Genomic DNA, 12,833 nt, shown 5'->3' on the forward strand with positions numbered 1-12,833 from the left:
CACATTTAAACCTTGAACGAATCGACGGATTCGTTTCTGCTCCGTTAACACCAGCTCTGGGGCAAAGCGAGAAAGTTTAGTGAACTGAGTTTCGTACTCCGCCACACTCGAGGCCCCTTGACGTAGGCGGATGAAATCATCTTCCCGTTTTTCTTGCACAATGGGTGGTAAATATTTTTCATTAAACTCCCGTGTGAAGTTGATCCAGGTCCGAGGAGTCTGTTCGCGCTCCCACTTGGCTTTGATTACATTCCACCAGGCTCGAGCGGCCCCTTCAAACTGAAAGACCGCAAAGGATATCTGCCGCTCCTCTGAATACCTAAGCGCGGCAAATATGTCTAACATACGGTCTAGCCAACCCTCCGCTAAGTCAGGGTCGGCCCCACCGATAAACTTTGGGGGTGCGAATTTTTGGAATCGCTCCAAGGCACGGTCTTCACCCTCGTGATTGCCTGGATTATGTCCTGGATTATGTCCAGGATTCCCCATACCGCTTCCTTGGCCCTGTTGATTTGTCATTTGCTCTAGTAAATCGGCCATCCGCTGGATGGCTGTAGCGACTTGATCTTGCTCTGGTCCTTGTTCCCTTTCAGGGCTTCGTGCTCGCCCTCTACCTCCACCTCGAGTACCGGAGGCCATTTAAGTGCAAACGTCTATAGATCGGAACATTACACATAAACTTATTATCCGGACTATGAGCAAAAGTACGGACGTAAAGCGTACGAACAAAAGACACACAAAGGATAAATTCAAATTGCTACTCAAATATATACATAGATATACAAAATCACACCAAAAGATTTACAGATTACCGACCTCCAGTCGGTACAAAACCCAATGTACACATGAGCACTCCGGCTCCAAGATCTAGTCGGCCAACCAAATAAAGAAAGAAAGTGGTCATGCCAGTTTTAACAAAAGGAATCTACCAGCTAATCAAAAGACGAAAGCGACCCTAAACGCCTCCCCTAGGGCCCTGGTCCCCAACGGAACCTAAAGTACCAATCTCGCCTATCTGCTCTGGCCCAGTAGCTCGCGGGGGTGCCTCCGCGGCCATATCTAGCAAGACCCCGCAGTCAAACGTGATACTCCAGGCCCTCTCCCTAAGCTGCCTCTTCAAAGAGAAGAGGTGCTGGTGTGTGTCCCGGAGGTACCGCTCCAGGCCCCTAACGCGTAACGCCTGCCAGCGGCTAAACTGTCTAGCCTCCTCAAGCTGCTCCCTCAGAGTCTCGACCGTCCTGTCGAGGTGATAACGCTCATCATCCAATGCTAAGACTATCTCGTCGGGATAGCCGTAAGTATACCAACACGCGCAGGGTCGGCGCGACACCTGGCCGAAGGGGGAGTACAAAGTGTAAGGCTCTCCCAGCCTCTGTCGATAACGGATAGCCCGCTTACGCAGCGGTCGATCCTCTGGGCCCCTCCTACTCGAACTGCCTGGGTCCATACCTACAAAACATTAAGTCGTCAGTCAACCGGCATTTCAACTTAAAAGATATCATTCAACTTAAAAGAATCTAATATGCCTAATGCCTATCGCGTATGTCCCACAATTGCCCAAGTCCTCTAACCTAGGCGCTCTGATACCAACTGTGACGACCCCACTTCTCCCAAGGGCGAACCCAAGGGTATCGGCGGGCCGCCTGCCTAGCTCGCGCCAGGACTCAAAACTTAAAACAACGAAAGCTAGCAAAATCCAAATGAGTACTATACATATATATGCAATCCCAAAAGAGTTATAAGTACATTCCCCAAAAGTACCTGCTCAAACTATTACATCCTTATAATTACAACCAAAACCAAAAGGTAGACCCTAAGAAGGGTCCTTATACAAACCACCACAATAAAAACAAACATCCTAATTGTCCGCTATTACAAGCAAGTCTAACTATACTATACTAGTGTAAGTGCCCAAACGTACCCGCGTCGGCCCCTGCTAAGGAAAACAAAAGGAATGGGGTAAGCTAAAAGCTTAGTAAGTAAACAGGGGCAAAAGCGTAAATTTCATGTAGCATCAATTACACAGTAAGAGTAAAGCAAAAGCAGAAAAGTAACATCACATAATAAGGATACGGGTGGCTCCAAAGCCAAGTCATTTGCCATGCGTGATCTCCTGTCGACCCTCCGTCGACCATAAATAAGGTCCGTAGAACTTCACTTGTACACCCACCGACACCTTATCACCCTCACTGGCCAGTCACCTCACAAACTTGCCCAGGCGAACGAAATCACAAACTTGAGCTTGAGTCGCAAGCTCGGGTCACAAACTTGGTGACCTCAATCCAGGTTGGACTGACTTCAACCAAGCCCTAACCGGCTCGAATAGTCCATCTAGGTATTGAGTTCAACCTCAAACTCACAAAATTCACAAAATTATTCAAAAGTCACCCCGAGCCACAAGCTCAAGGGTTTTAGTTCCAAAATTTCTCATATACATATGTCATGTACAAATAAGCGCGCAAATTAGGGTTTAGGTCGAGCGCGATAAAGTACACTCTCGCCTAGGTACCCTTTTTACGCATAACGAAACACATAAACAACTAACACATAAGAGCGGCCTGAATACTTACTCAAAATACCAACAGTAGTATAAAGGCGGAATTCACTTTGTGTGTTGGCTAATAGTGGGTCCCACCTCCGATATACGTTCTTAATATCTCAAAAACTAACTAATACTAGAAAAAATCATCTAAAAACTATATTTACTCATAAAACTTATCTGGGAAACTTTTCTACTAAAGAAAATGTAGAAAATGCGGGTTTTCAATCTTAACCGGAAATTAGGGTTTTCTTCTTAGCCCTAACCCTAATATCAACTTACGAACGGTCTGGGTCCTCACAATATGAATGCAAATCTAGGCCTAATGGCTATCGGTGGGGTCAATATGTCTCTTCGATTTTTAGTTGGTGCAAATTGCATTAAATTGCGATGCCCAAAATTGATTCTTTGATGAGGTCACGAGTATGCAAAATATGAGACTCGAAAAAAAAAGAAAAGAAAAAAATAATAATATACAAATATACATGACCTAAAGGAATGCATCATAACGGGTGTGGGGAACTTAAGATTCGTGACTAGATTTTCCTTTTTATGGAGGGAATACGAGCGTGCTAAGACTAAGAAGCCATACTCGTCCATATCTCATATTTAAAGGGTAATTCTCCTAATTTAGATCAAGCAAATGATCTAACCTATTTCTCATTTTTCTTAAATGAAATGCAAGTCTAATGTCATGTCTCACACATAGGGATAAGGGATATATATGCAAAAAATGGTAAGGATCCTAAAAAGTAGAAAATATGTATGAAATGTAGTGATTTGTCACACAAAACATGATCTAGTGCATGGACGGTCCCTAAGGGTCTAGCACTGGACTAACCCATGTCTACAAGTTCTCACTAGTATTGGACTAGCGAGAAAACGGGAAAAAGGGTTACAACTAGCATTGGACTAGTGTAATGACGTCATGCATTTATTATAACTAAATAAATCGTATAAAATATAATAAAAGTAAATAAACACATAAATCACATATAGCACATAGCACATAAGCATAATATCTAGATGCAAAGAACCTTGGAAAGCGAGTAAACAAACAAGCACACAAACAAATAAAAGCAAATAGAGACCTAACTATTACATTTGGGGGCCCTATCTACAATCTAAAAAGGGGGGAAAGAATAAAATAAAATAAAATAAATACCTAACTATTACATATTCTATCTAAATACATGTCTTGAACCCCCTAACTATTACAATTTGGTATTTAAATGCCCCTTAAATAATCAAAAATTAAATTAAGATGAATATACGAAATTAAAAGAAACAAATAAAATGCATAAATAAACAAAACAAAACAACATAAAAGAATTCAAAAAAAATGCAATTACACACATAAATTCACATAGGGTCACGTAAAATCCAAATAAAGGAGTAAAATGTACCTCCCTTGAATTGGTTACCTAATGAAATGAAATTTTTCTTATTTATCCTCCAAAACAGAGAAAAAAGTCAAGGCATCACTTTAATTAACAAATAATCACAATAAATGGAAATAAACATGACATTGAACAATCAAAGCATTTAAATGAAAGTAAACAACCAATATTCAAGAAATTAAAACAAGCAAGGACCTAATTGAAACAATTATAGAAGTTTGAGGGGTCAATTTATTATTATTACAAATATTAAGGGTCTAAATTAAAATAAAATAAAGTTAAAGGCTTAAGATGAAGCCTACCAAAACCAAATGCTAAAATTCACACTATAATTAAACAACAAAATTACCCAAAATTTCACTAAAAATCCGAATCAAAACTATAAATTTATCAAAAATTATTATTCTCTCCTAAAACTTATGAATAATCTGTCCAAAAATCACATTAAAGCATATCAAAGAAAATTAACATTTTAAAAGGACAAAATTAATTGATTTTTCAAATTTCTGGGCCACAGTAAAATAAAGGAAAACTTGAGGAGTTAAAATGCAATTTTCGAAAGTTTTGCATTCAACTGATCGAAGAAGCTTTCTGTAACTAAAGCTTTTCGCTACTCCTGATGCTTTGGAACTTCAGCAACCTTATGCGGCGAGAAAAACTTTAACAACAACAAGGATTGACCTCCAAGTTCTCATTACATTTCATAAACTCATTATCAAGATACCATGTTATTCACACAAAAGAAAAGAAAATCTGGAATGTGGAGAAAAGCTTGCATAATCCTAAATACTAAACTCATCAAACGTTTGAACATATAACACAGATTTGGACAGGATTCCTCAACCCAAAATCAAACATCGATCTAAGCAAAAAAAACACAGAAATTCATCGTCCAAACATACAAATTTCAATCCCAGAAATGCAATCTTCTTCGCAGAGGCTCTCTTATTCTACGACATTTCATTCTGCGGCTATGACCGATAACAGCAGCAGTTTCTTGACCACCCCAACATCAAAACATCATTTGGCTTTATATTAAAGGAAGAAATGCAACCCTTTTTCACAAAAATCGCAACCCAACACAAGATTCTGCAGCCCAGGTTCAAATTTAAGGAGACAGTGAGGTAATGAAAGAAGAAAAATGGAAATTTTGACTCCTTGTTACAAAGCCATTCTCATAATTTTTTAATCCCCTTTTCAATCATATCAAAGGATCATCAAAATTGCATCAAGTGACTAAAGCAAAACATCGAGTGTATAGCTAAGGTAATCCCCAAATCAATGCGATAGAAAGATGAACATAGTTATTGAATGTCGATAACAGCAAAAACAACTCAACACCCGCATCTAATTAGCTTGAATCTTCACAAAAGTTACACAAAAGGAAGAAAAGGAGAAGCAAAAGGTTACCTCAGAATATGAAATACTCCAGGAGAGTTGCGCTGATTCTTGGGATGGAATAAAAAAAATCTGTTGCTGCAACTTCAGTAGTGACTAACTCATTTCTTTGAGGCTAGATTCAGCTGTCCTGGAGCGGTTTTCTCCCAGTGATTCATGAATGAAATGTCTTCTACTGTCTCCCAAGAGAGCGCAGAAGCCAAAAAACCTCACAAAAAACTACAATCGAAGGAGAAATCTGGCCCCAAAGAAGGCTGGTTCGTCAGCTTGGTTAGAGTTTTTGCAGAAAATTTTCCTGCACTTTTTTGAAATTTCCCTCTCTTTTCTTTCTTGTTGTTGCTGTTTTTCCTTCCCCTCAGATCCTCTTCTCTTCCCTTCCTTCCTTGTTTTCTCTTTTCCTCCTCTTTTCCTCTCAGTTGTTCCTTTCTTTTTCCGGTTCCTTTTTCTTCCTTTTTTCGAAAACCCTCTTTTTCCTTTTCTCTTCTTCCCTGCTCGTAACCTCTTTCTTGTTTCTTCCTCAGCCTTCCTCTGTTGCTCGAAGCTTCCCTCACTCTCCCTCTTTTGTTCCAGATTCTTCCTCCTCTCCCTTTCTTTCCCTTTGCCCCGCAGCCTCTCCTTTTTTCTTTCTTTTTTTGCTTGGTTTCTCTCCCTCTTGATTCCCGTAGCTTCTTCCTCCTCTCCCTCTCATTTTCAGATTTTTCTCCAAAATTCCCCAAATCTACAAGTGTCTTGCACCTAATCTAGCAAGTGTTGTGGTGTCAACAAAAAATAGGACACTTGTCTAACCCTTACCTATCCCACTTAGTTAGTTTGCATGGCCTCCACCTATCTATTATGCATGTGTTCCACATATTTTTCCTTTTTAATTTTTTTGTTTTCCAAAACAAATTTAGGATAAATAACAAATGTCACATTATTTTTTTTTTATTTTACCTTGCAAAAATTCATTTTATTTTATTTTGAAAAAAATTGAAAAGATAAAAAAGATTAGAATTTTTGTAAGATTTTTCTTTTTGTTTAGAAATTTAATGAAAAAAATGTCTTAAAAAGGAAAATGATGAACCTAATTTACAAAAATAAGCAAAAATAAACACTAACTATCATTTTGCAAACTTAGTCAATTAAAATAAAATAAAATAAAACTATAATAAATAAAAACATAAAGCTAAAATTAAAGTAAATAAAATTGAAATTTTGGTATCCACAATTCTTACTCTTGTCCACATAGTTCACTTTATGACCAGATTCTAATTCTTTCTTTTGGAGTATCTTAGCATCTTCCTTTATACGGAGATGCTTCAAGATTTGGTCCACTGAGAACGATACAGTTGTGTGTAGAAATTTCTTTTGATAATCATTCCAACAAGGAGCAACTTTGATATAATTGCCCCCACTTGCAATGATTCAGAAATCTCAACACCTAGATCTTTAAGTTTCTAAACCAAAACTTGCAGATCATGCAATTGTTCAAGAAGAGAATAATCTTCCGTAATGACGAAGTCAACATACTTTTAATAAGAAATTTGTTCGGATCTAGCTTTTGTGCACTATACTTGTACTCCAAAACCGTCCAAATCTCCCTTGGCGACTTGACGGATGTATACATGTCGTAGAGCCTATCTGAGAGAGTATCCATGATATGGCCTCTACACAATAGTTCGTCATTTTCTGGTTGTCTGCTTGGAATCTTTAGAAGGACAATGTCTATAATGGTTATTGGTTTTGGTTATCAATTTTCTTGTTCATTGTAAGATTTTCTAAGCTTGTAGGCCATAGGTGTGTTATACGAAGTGATTCGTCTTTCTCCTAATCTTTCTGATCCATATCATAGGCTCGGGCTCATCTATAATGAGATGGGTGATAAGAACAAAGCCTTGGATTTCTACATGATTGCTGCCCATTTAACCCCAAGGGATGCATCTCTGTGGAAGCTTCTTGTGACATGGTCCGCAGAATAAGGTGACATGGTCCACAGGACAACCCAGGTACCGCCTTTTTAAAGCAATAAGAGAATATCCGGAGGATATGAATTTGCGGTTTCACCGTCCATCCCTTTACGTTGAGTCGGGTGATTATTTTAAAGCTGCTGATTCATATGAGCAAATTTCACAGCTCTGTCATGACAATGTAAAGGTACTACAGACTGCGGCCCAGCTGTATAAAATGTGGCCAATCTGAGCGTGCAGTCAGTATACTGGAAAGCTATCTCAGAAATTGTTGCAAGCAACCTGATTTAAATGTGATTGATATATTGGCTTCACTACACATAGAAGGCAATGCACATCTAAAAGCCCTCGAGCATATTGAGAACGCACAGCAGGTTTACTGCTCTGGGAAAGAGATGCCATTATGTCTACGTATAAAAGCTGGAATATGTCATATTCACTTTGGAAACTTTGTAAAACCAGAAGCTCTTATCAATGTTTCGAGAAATGAGAATTTACATGATCATCCCCAGTTGATTATTGAGATTGAAGATTCACTAATGAATCACGGGCATTACGAATCTGCACTAGAATACTATATGATGTTTGTGAGAACCCGTAAATCCTCTTAATAATTTTCCTAGGGTTTATCCCCTTTAATGGCATGTTTTCTGCATTTTCTGGCTTAGGACATTTTTCTGGTGAATTTTATGAGTAAATATAATTTTTAGGTGATTTTTCTAGTATTGACTAGGTTTTGAGAAACTAAGAGTGAATACCGGACGTGGGACCCACTAGTGCGAAAAGTTCGGCAAAATTCGGCCAATTAGGTTAAATTCCGGATACTGTGTAAAATTTATCGGGTGTTAAGAGCTAAGTAGAGTGTGTGAAATGATTGATGTGAGAGGTAAAAGAAAAGATAGGATTGCATTTATGAGAGTGACAAGTGTCAAATAGTTATTGGATTTGACTTAAGAAAGACTATTCACTATTTTGACTTTTGACCCAAGGAAGTAAATATCTCAAAAATCCACAAAAATTACCATTTTCTTACCTTGTGTTGGCCGGCTCTCTCTCTTGCAAGAAGGAAGGAAATTCTTCAACTTTCTAGTTTCCATTTCACTCAATCTTCCAAAACCAACCACATAACTTAGATTCTACTCCATAAAATTTCTCCCTTGGGTGCTAGTAAGTAGTTTAGTGAAGTTTGTTTGAAGATTTAAGGTGTCCAACATCTTCCTCTCTCTTGATTACTTGGTAAGTGGTATATGAACACCCTCCTATATTTAATGATGTTGAATTTATGCCTAATGGTGGCTTGAGTGATGGAATGTGTGATTTATTTCTTAATTTGAAGTGATTTGGTGAAGTTTTTATATTTTTTGAGGAATTTTCTGGTTTCATATGTTCTTGATGGTGTGGTTGTTTTTAATGGTTGGTAATAAGGGGCTTTGACTCTAGTAGGTGTGAATTGTTGATAAATGCAATCAATTTTGGATTTGGATTGAATTGAGAAATGTTAGGGTTTCAAAACCCCTAATTCTGTCCGATTTTGGATCATAGGGTTAAAGGCCGAATTGGACTTTGCTCAAAACATGAAAGTTGTAGGTATTGATGTGTTTGAGATTCCTGTAAAATTTCAGGGCATTTGGAGTAGTGTAGAGTGAGATATGTCGATTTTACTGTTGCTGTTCTGGGTTGATCAGAATGTGCGAACTGCGCTTGTAATCGTCTGTTTTGACTGGAATTGATTTGGATTTTGTTGTTGATGTCTTCTGATGAAATGTAGCTTGATGTCTTAGCTATCATATTCCTTTGGAATCAATGCATTTGGACCTGTATAGACTGAATTGGACTGATTACAGTTTTGTGTGATATGGGAACCTGCAATTTCGATTCTGGTTTGGTATTTGGCATATATGACTTAGTTGTGCTGGGATTTGGACTGAGTGGCCTTCTACATTGTTGTAGCCCTGGTTCTTAGCTTCGAAACGGTGGGTCTTGCACCTTCATCCGACCATCGTAGTGCTTTTGGCACCATTACCGCAAAAGGACGTCAAAACTGTTTTCTGGTTTTGAGTAATTGTGGTTAATTGCTATGTGATTGGGTTTGATTGTAGGATGGAAAGGATGAATTTAGGGGAGGTGCTGCCCGATTTTATAGGCCGTTTGGTTCCTTTAAGTTGGATTTGCCTTTTTGTGGAAATGAAAGGCTTTTGGGTTGTTTGCGCCTAAGTCTTCATGTTACCTTTTCGTTTCTAAGAAAATCATGTTTTTGCACCCTTGCATTAGTATTTATTTGACAAGGCGTACGACGTGTAGTCGAGCCTCACTTGTGCATTCTGTTTACTCGATTCTGGAAGTAAAACCTTCAATTGGTTTATTTTGATTATTTTAGGATTTCTTGGCGATTACGGCCAATCTGAAGTGAAAACTTTTGAAGTTGAGCCGGTGAGTGTTCCACTACCTGCTACCCATTATGTGAAATATCTGAATATCTGAATACTTGATTTATGACTATTGAAGCCAAATACTGTTTTGATAAAATGGAGGCGAGGGTGTACTTTATCACACTCGTTCTTCTATCTGTTCATATGCCACTTTTTAATGCCTATCTGAATCTGCCGTCTGAATCTGCTATCTGAATCTGCTATTTTGTATCTGTATCTGAATCCGTTATCTGTGTCTGCATCTGTTCGGATTTCTATGACCTATGAGCACAATCTTGTGGCTAAGTTATTCGAGTCGGGCCGGCAAGGGCCTGGACGATTAGATAACGAACCACGGTAGTCTGTTCGGGGATTTTTGGGTATTGAGACCCTTGATTCCGGTATACTCGAGTATTACCATTTCTGTTGGGTTACGGTGAGCGGGCCCGGTAAAGGGGTGTTTGGTGGACGGAATTCGGTGTAAAGAGGGGTCTACAGACGTTTTGGTTCTATATACGTTGACGAAGAGTCAACCGGTTTGGATCAAGTACTGCGCTGGAAATTTGGCTCCTGAGAGTCACCCGTATCCTTCTGATTTGAATCATTGGTTCCTTTACTTTACATCTGGCATGTGTATCTGATTTGTTAAATGTGAAATGCCATGATTTTTCTGCTATATGTTTGGTACCTCATTGAGCGCAAGCTCACCCCTTTCTGTTCCTTTTGTTTTCTTTACAGGAAAATAAACCCTTTTGGTCTGGATTTGACAAATGGCTGCCAAATTGAGCTAGTTGAACATATCTTTTGTATAGCTCATGTATTAAAACCCTAAGTGTACTTTTGGGGCGTTTTCTCTTTTGATTTGGCAAACCGTGTATATGTATTAACTTTTGAAAACTTTTGTATGTCATTTTGGATTGAAATTTTGGATTGTAATCGCTAAAGTTCAGATGTGAATGTTTGCGTGCTCTTTCGGTTGGGTTCTGACGGGTCGGTTACTATCATGGCCGACTCCGGATTTCATTTTCTTATTTTGGGTTATGTTGCCATTTTGACTTGTTTACGCTCGTTTGTAAGTTCCGGATCGCAATAGATAGTTTTAGTCTGTATCGTTAGTCCTGGCGAGAGTTGGGCAGGCAGCCCGCTAACCCCTTTGGTTCGCCTTAGGGGAAGGTGGGGCTGTTACAATGTTGGTAGGAGATGATGTTAAGAACAATGGTTGCCTGTATCTGAAAATTGCTGAATGTTGCAGTTGTCTGGGGAAGCGATTGCAATCAATTGATTACTTCTCCAGAGCTTTAGACAAACTTAAGAATAGTGTTGATGCTTGGTTGGCTTTGTCATTACTTCTTCTTGAAGAAAATAAAGATGACGAAGCCATTTCTCTTCTCTGTCCTCCTAAAGAATCAGAATCACTATTTAACTTGAACCTAAATGCAGCAAAACCATGGTGGCTTAATGGGAAGATAAAGTTGAAGCTTTCTCAAATCTATAAAGCTAAAGGATTGTTCGAGGCATTTGTAGATGTAACTTTTCCTACAAAACTATGAAAAGGTTCTTACAATGCATGAAAGTGATTGCCCCATGCCGAACCTTCCAAATGAGAAACCAGATGGTCTGGCTTCCCAAAAACCAAGTTACTGTGATCTTTGTCGGGAAGCAGCTTACAATTTGCACCTGATCTACAAGAAAAGTGGAGCAATTGATCTTGCCAGGCAAATCTTGAGAGATCATTGTGTCATATGATTCCTGTAATGTAATTTCTTTGTTTATGGAAAAGCCACATTTGATATGTCTTGCTTTGTCTAGCAACACAGACATTTAACCCTAGAAATGGTAGTTGTCTGTGTTTGCAAAGTATGTCTTTTGTTGTCTACTTACAACACAAATAAGCGGCTGAAAATCTAAACCTTACAATTGCAAACTCCCTCTAGCGTGTACTTCTAAAATTTGGAATCTTTACCATTCAAAAAATTTGTACGGCGAAGATTGCTTTTGATTGAGATGTGCAGGCTGATCGGACAGTGATAAGCTTAAGACCTGGAGGTGGAAGCTGAGGTGGCAGCAGAGTGCTTGGTCCTCGTTTTTAACCCTCTTCAATCAATAACGACGACACCAATTCTTCTGATCTCCCTTTTTTCCAGCCTCATGTCAGCGCCCGCTCCACTCTCCTCGTTCAAGTCTAATTGTCATCTGTTTAAAAATTACATGTCATGTCTTGGGTTTTCTGGTTTCTGTCCATGTTTACCTCAATTATCTAGCTGTTCATTGCTTCAAGATTGGATTTTTGGTATATAAAGATACTTGTTTTTTTGTTTGTTCTTTCTGGGCTTATCTAGTTTTAGTTAGTACGTTAAACTTTTGATGAATTTATTCCTAGTTCTTAGTTAATTTGGTGAACAGATTAAAAAATTTTGGGACTTTTATGGTTTGGTGTGTAAGTGAAGCTGTTTGGTGCTGATTCTGTATTTAGTTTTGTAGATTCTAGTTTAGTTTTGGGTTTAGTGCTAAATTTTTTGGTTTTGGATTTTTAAGAAGAAGTTTTGCAGCTGATTATGGAAAGTATGAGTCATGTTCTTGCTGGTTTTGATTGTTAAATTTTTGAATTTGAGGTTTGGCGGACTTACTAGTGCAGGAAACATGGTAGCAGCTGTGTTATTGGAAATTAGCATGGCCATTTGTATGTGTGAAAAAATGTATAATCACATAGATATGTGCACATATTGTATTTGCAGAAAGTTGTTTTCTGCTTAATGTTTGGCAAGATATTTGTATTTAAGAATGTCATTTGTCATTTTCTACATTATGTTCGGCAAGGTATTTGTTTCCAAGAATGTTGTTTTGTGCATTATGTTCGGCAAGGAATTTGTTTTCCAAGAAGCATGTGCTTTCTCCTCCGTATCAAGTACAACAGATAATGTGGTTGGATCATGGAAATCTTGTTCATTTATGTGTATGGAGCCTTTCTTTTAACACAGTTGAAGATGACAGTGCTAAGCTAATTAAAAATTCTTGAACTTTGCAGCAGCACTGGGATGCAAGCCATTTATGTAGCTTATTGGTTTCTCTTCTTGCTTGAAAATAGTCCTGATTTGAGAAAGATGATATTGATTCCTTGATCGGGCTGATATTAACGTGCTTA

The 12,833-nt window shown here is 38.5% G+C and overlaps 1 protein-coding gene and 1 pseudogene across 1 annotated transcript; both read left to right on the forward strand.

Moving 5' to 3' along the window:
• The first annotated feature begins 7,190 nt into the window (after positions 1-7,190).
• On the forward strand, positions 7,191-11,241 carry LOC113709985 (uncharacterized). The gene is made up of 3 exons (XM_027232832.2): positions 7,191-7,282; positions 7,471-7,866; positions 10,944-11,241. Exons 1-3 carry the CDS (start codon positions 7,191-7,193, stop codon positions 11,239-11,241), a joined length of 786 nt encoding a protein of 261 aa, XP_027088633.2.
• Positions 11,242-11,275: 34 nt separating this feature from the next.
• LOC140014614 (uncharacterized) overlaps positions 11,276-12,833 on the forward strand; it is a 48,779-nt pseudogene continuing 47,221 nt past the window's right edge.

This window comes from Coffea arabica, chromosome 9e, assembly GCF_036785885.1.
Source record: "Coffea arabica cultivar ET-39 chromosome 9e, Coffea Arabica ET-39 HiFi, whole genome shotgun sequence".
NCBI lineage: Eukaryota > Viridiplantae > Streptophyta > Magnoliopsida > Gentianales > Rubiaceae > Coffea > Coffea arabica.

Coding starts and splice junctions, on each gene's coding strand:
- LOC113709985 (XM_027232832.2), top strand. CDS start 7,191: ATGGGTGATAAGAACAAAGCCTTGGATTTCTACATGATTGCTGCCCAT. Junction 7,283..7,470: donor TGGAAGCTTCTTGTGACATG/GTCCGCAGAATA, acceptor GACAATGTAAAG/GTACTACAGACTGCGGCCCA. Junction 7,867..10,943: donor GCACTAGAATACTATATGAT/GTTTGTGAGAAC, acceptor TGAATGTTGCAG/TTGTCTGGGGAAGCGATTGC.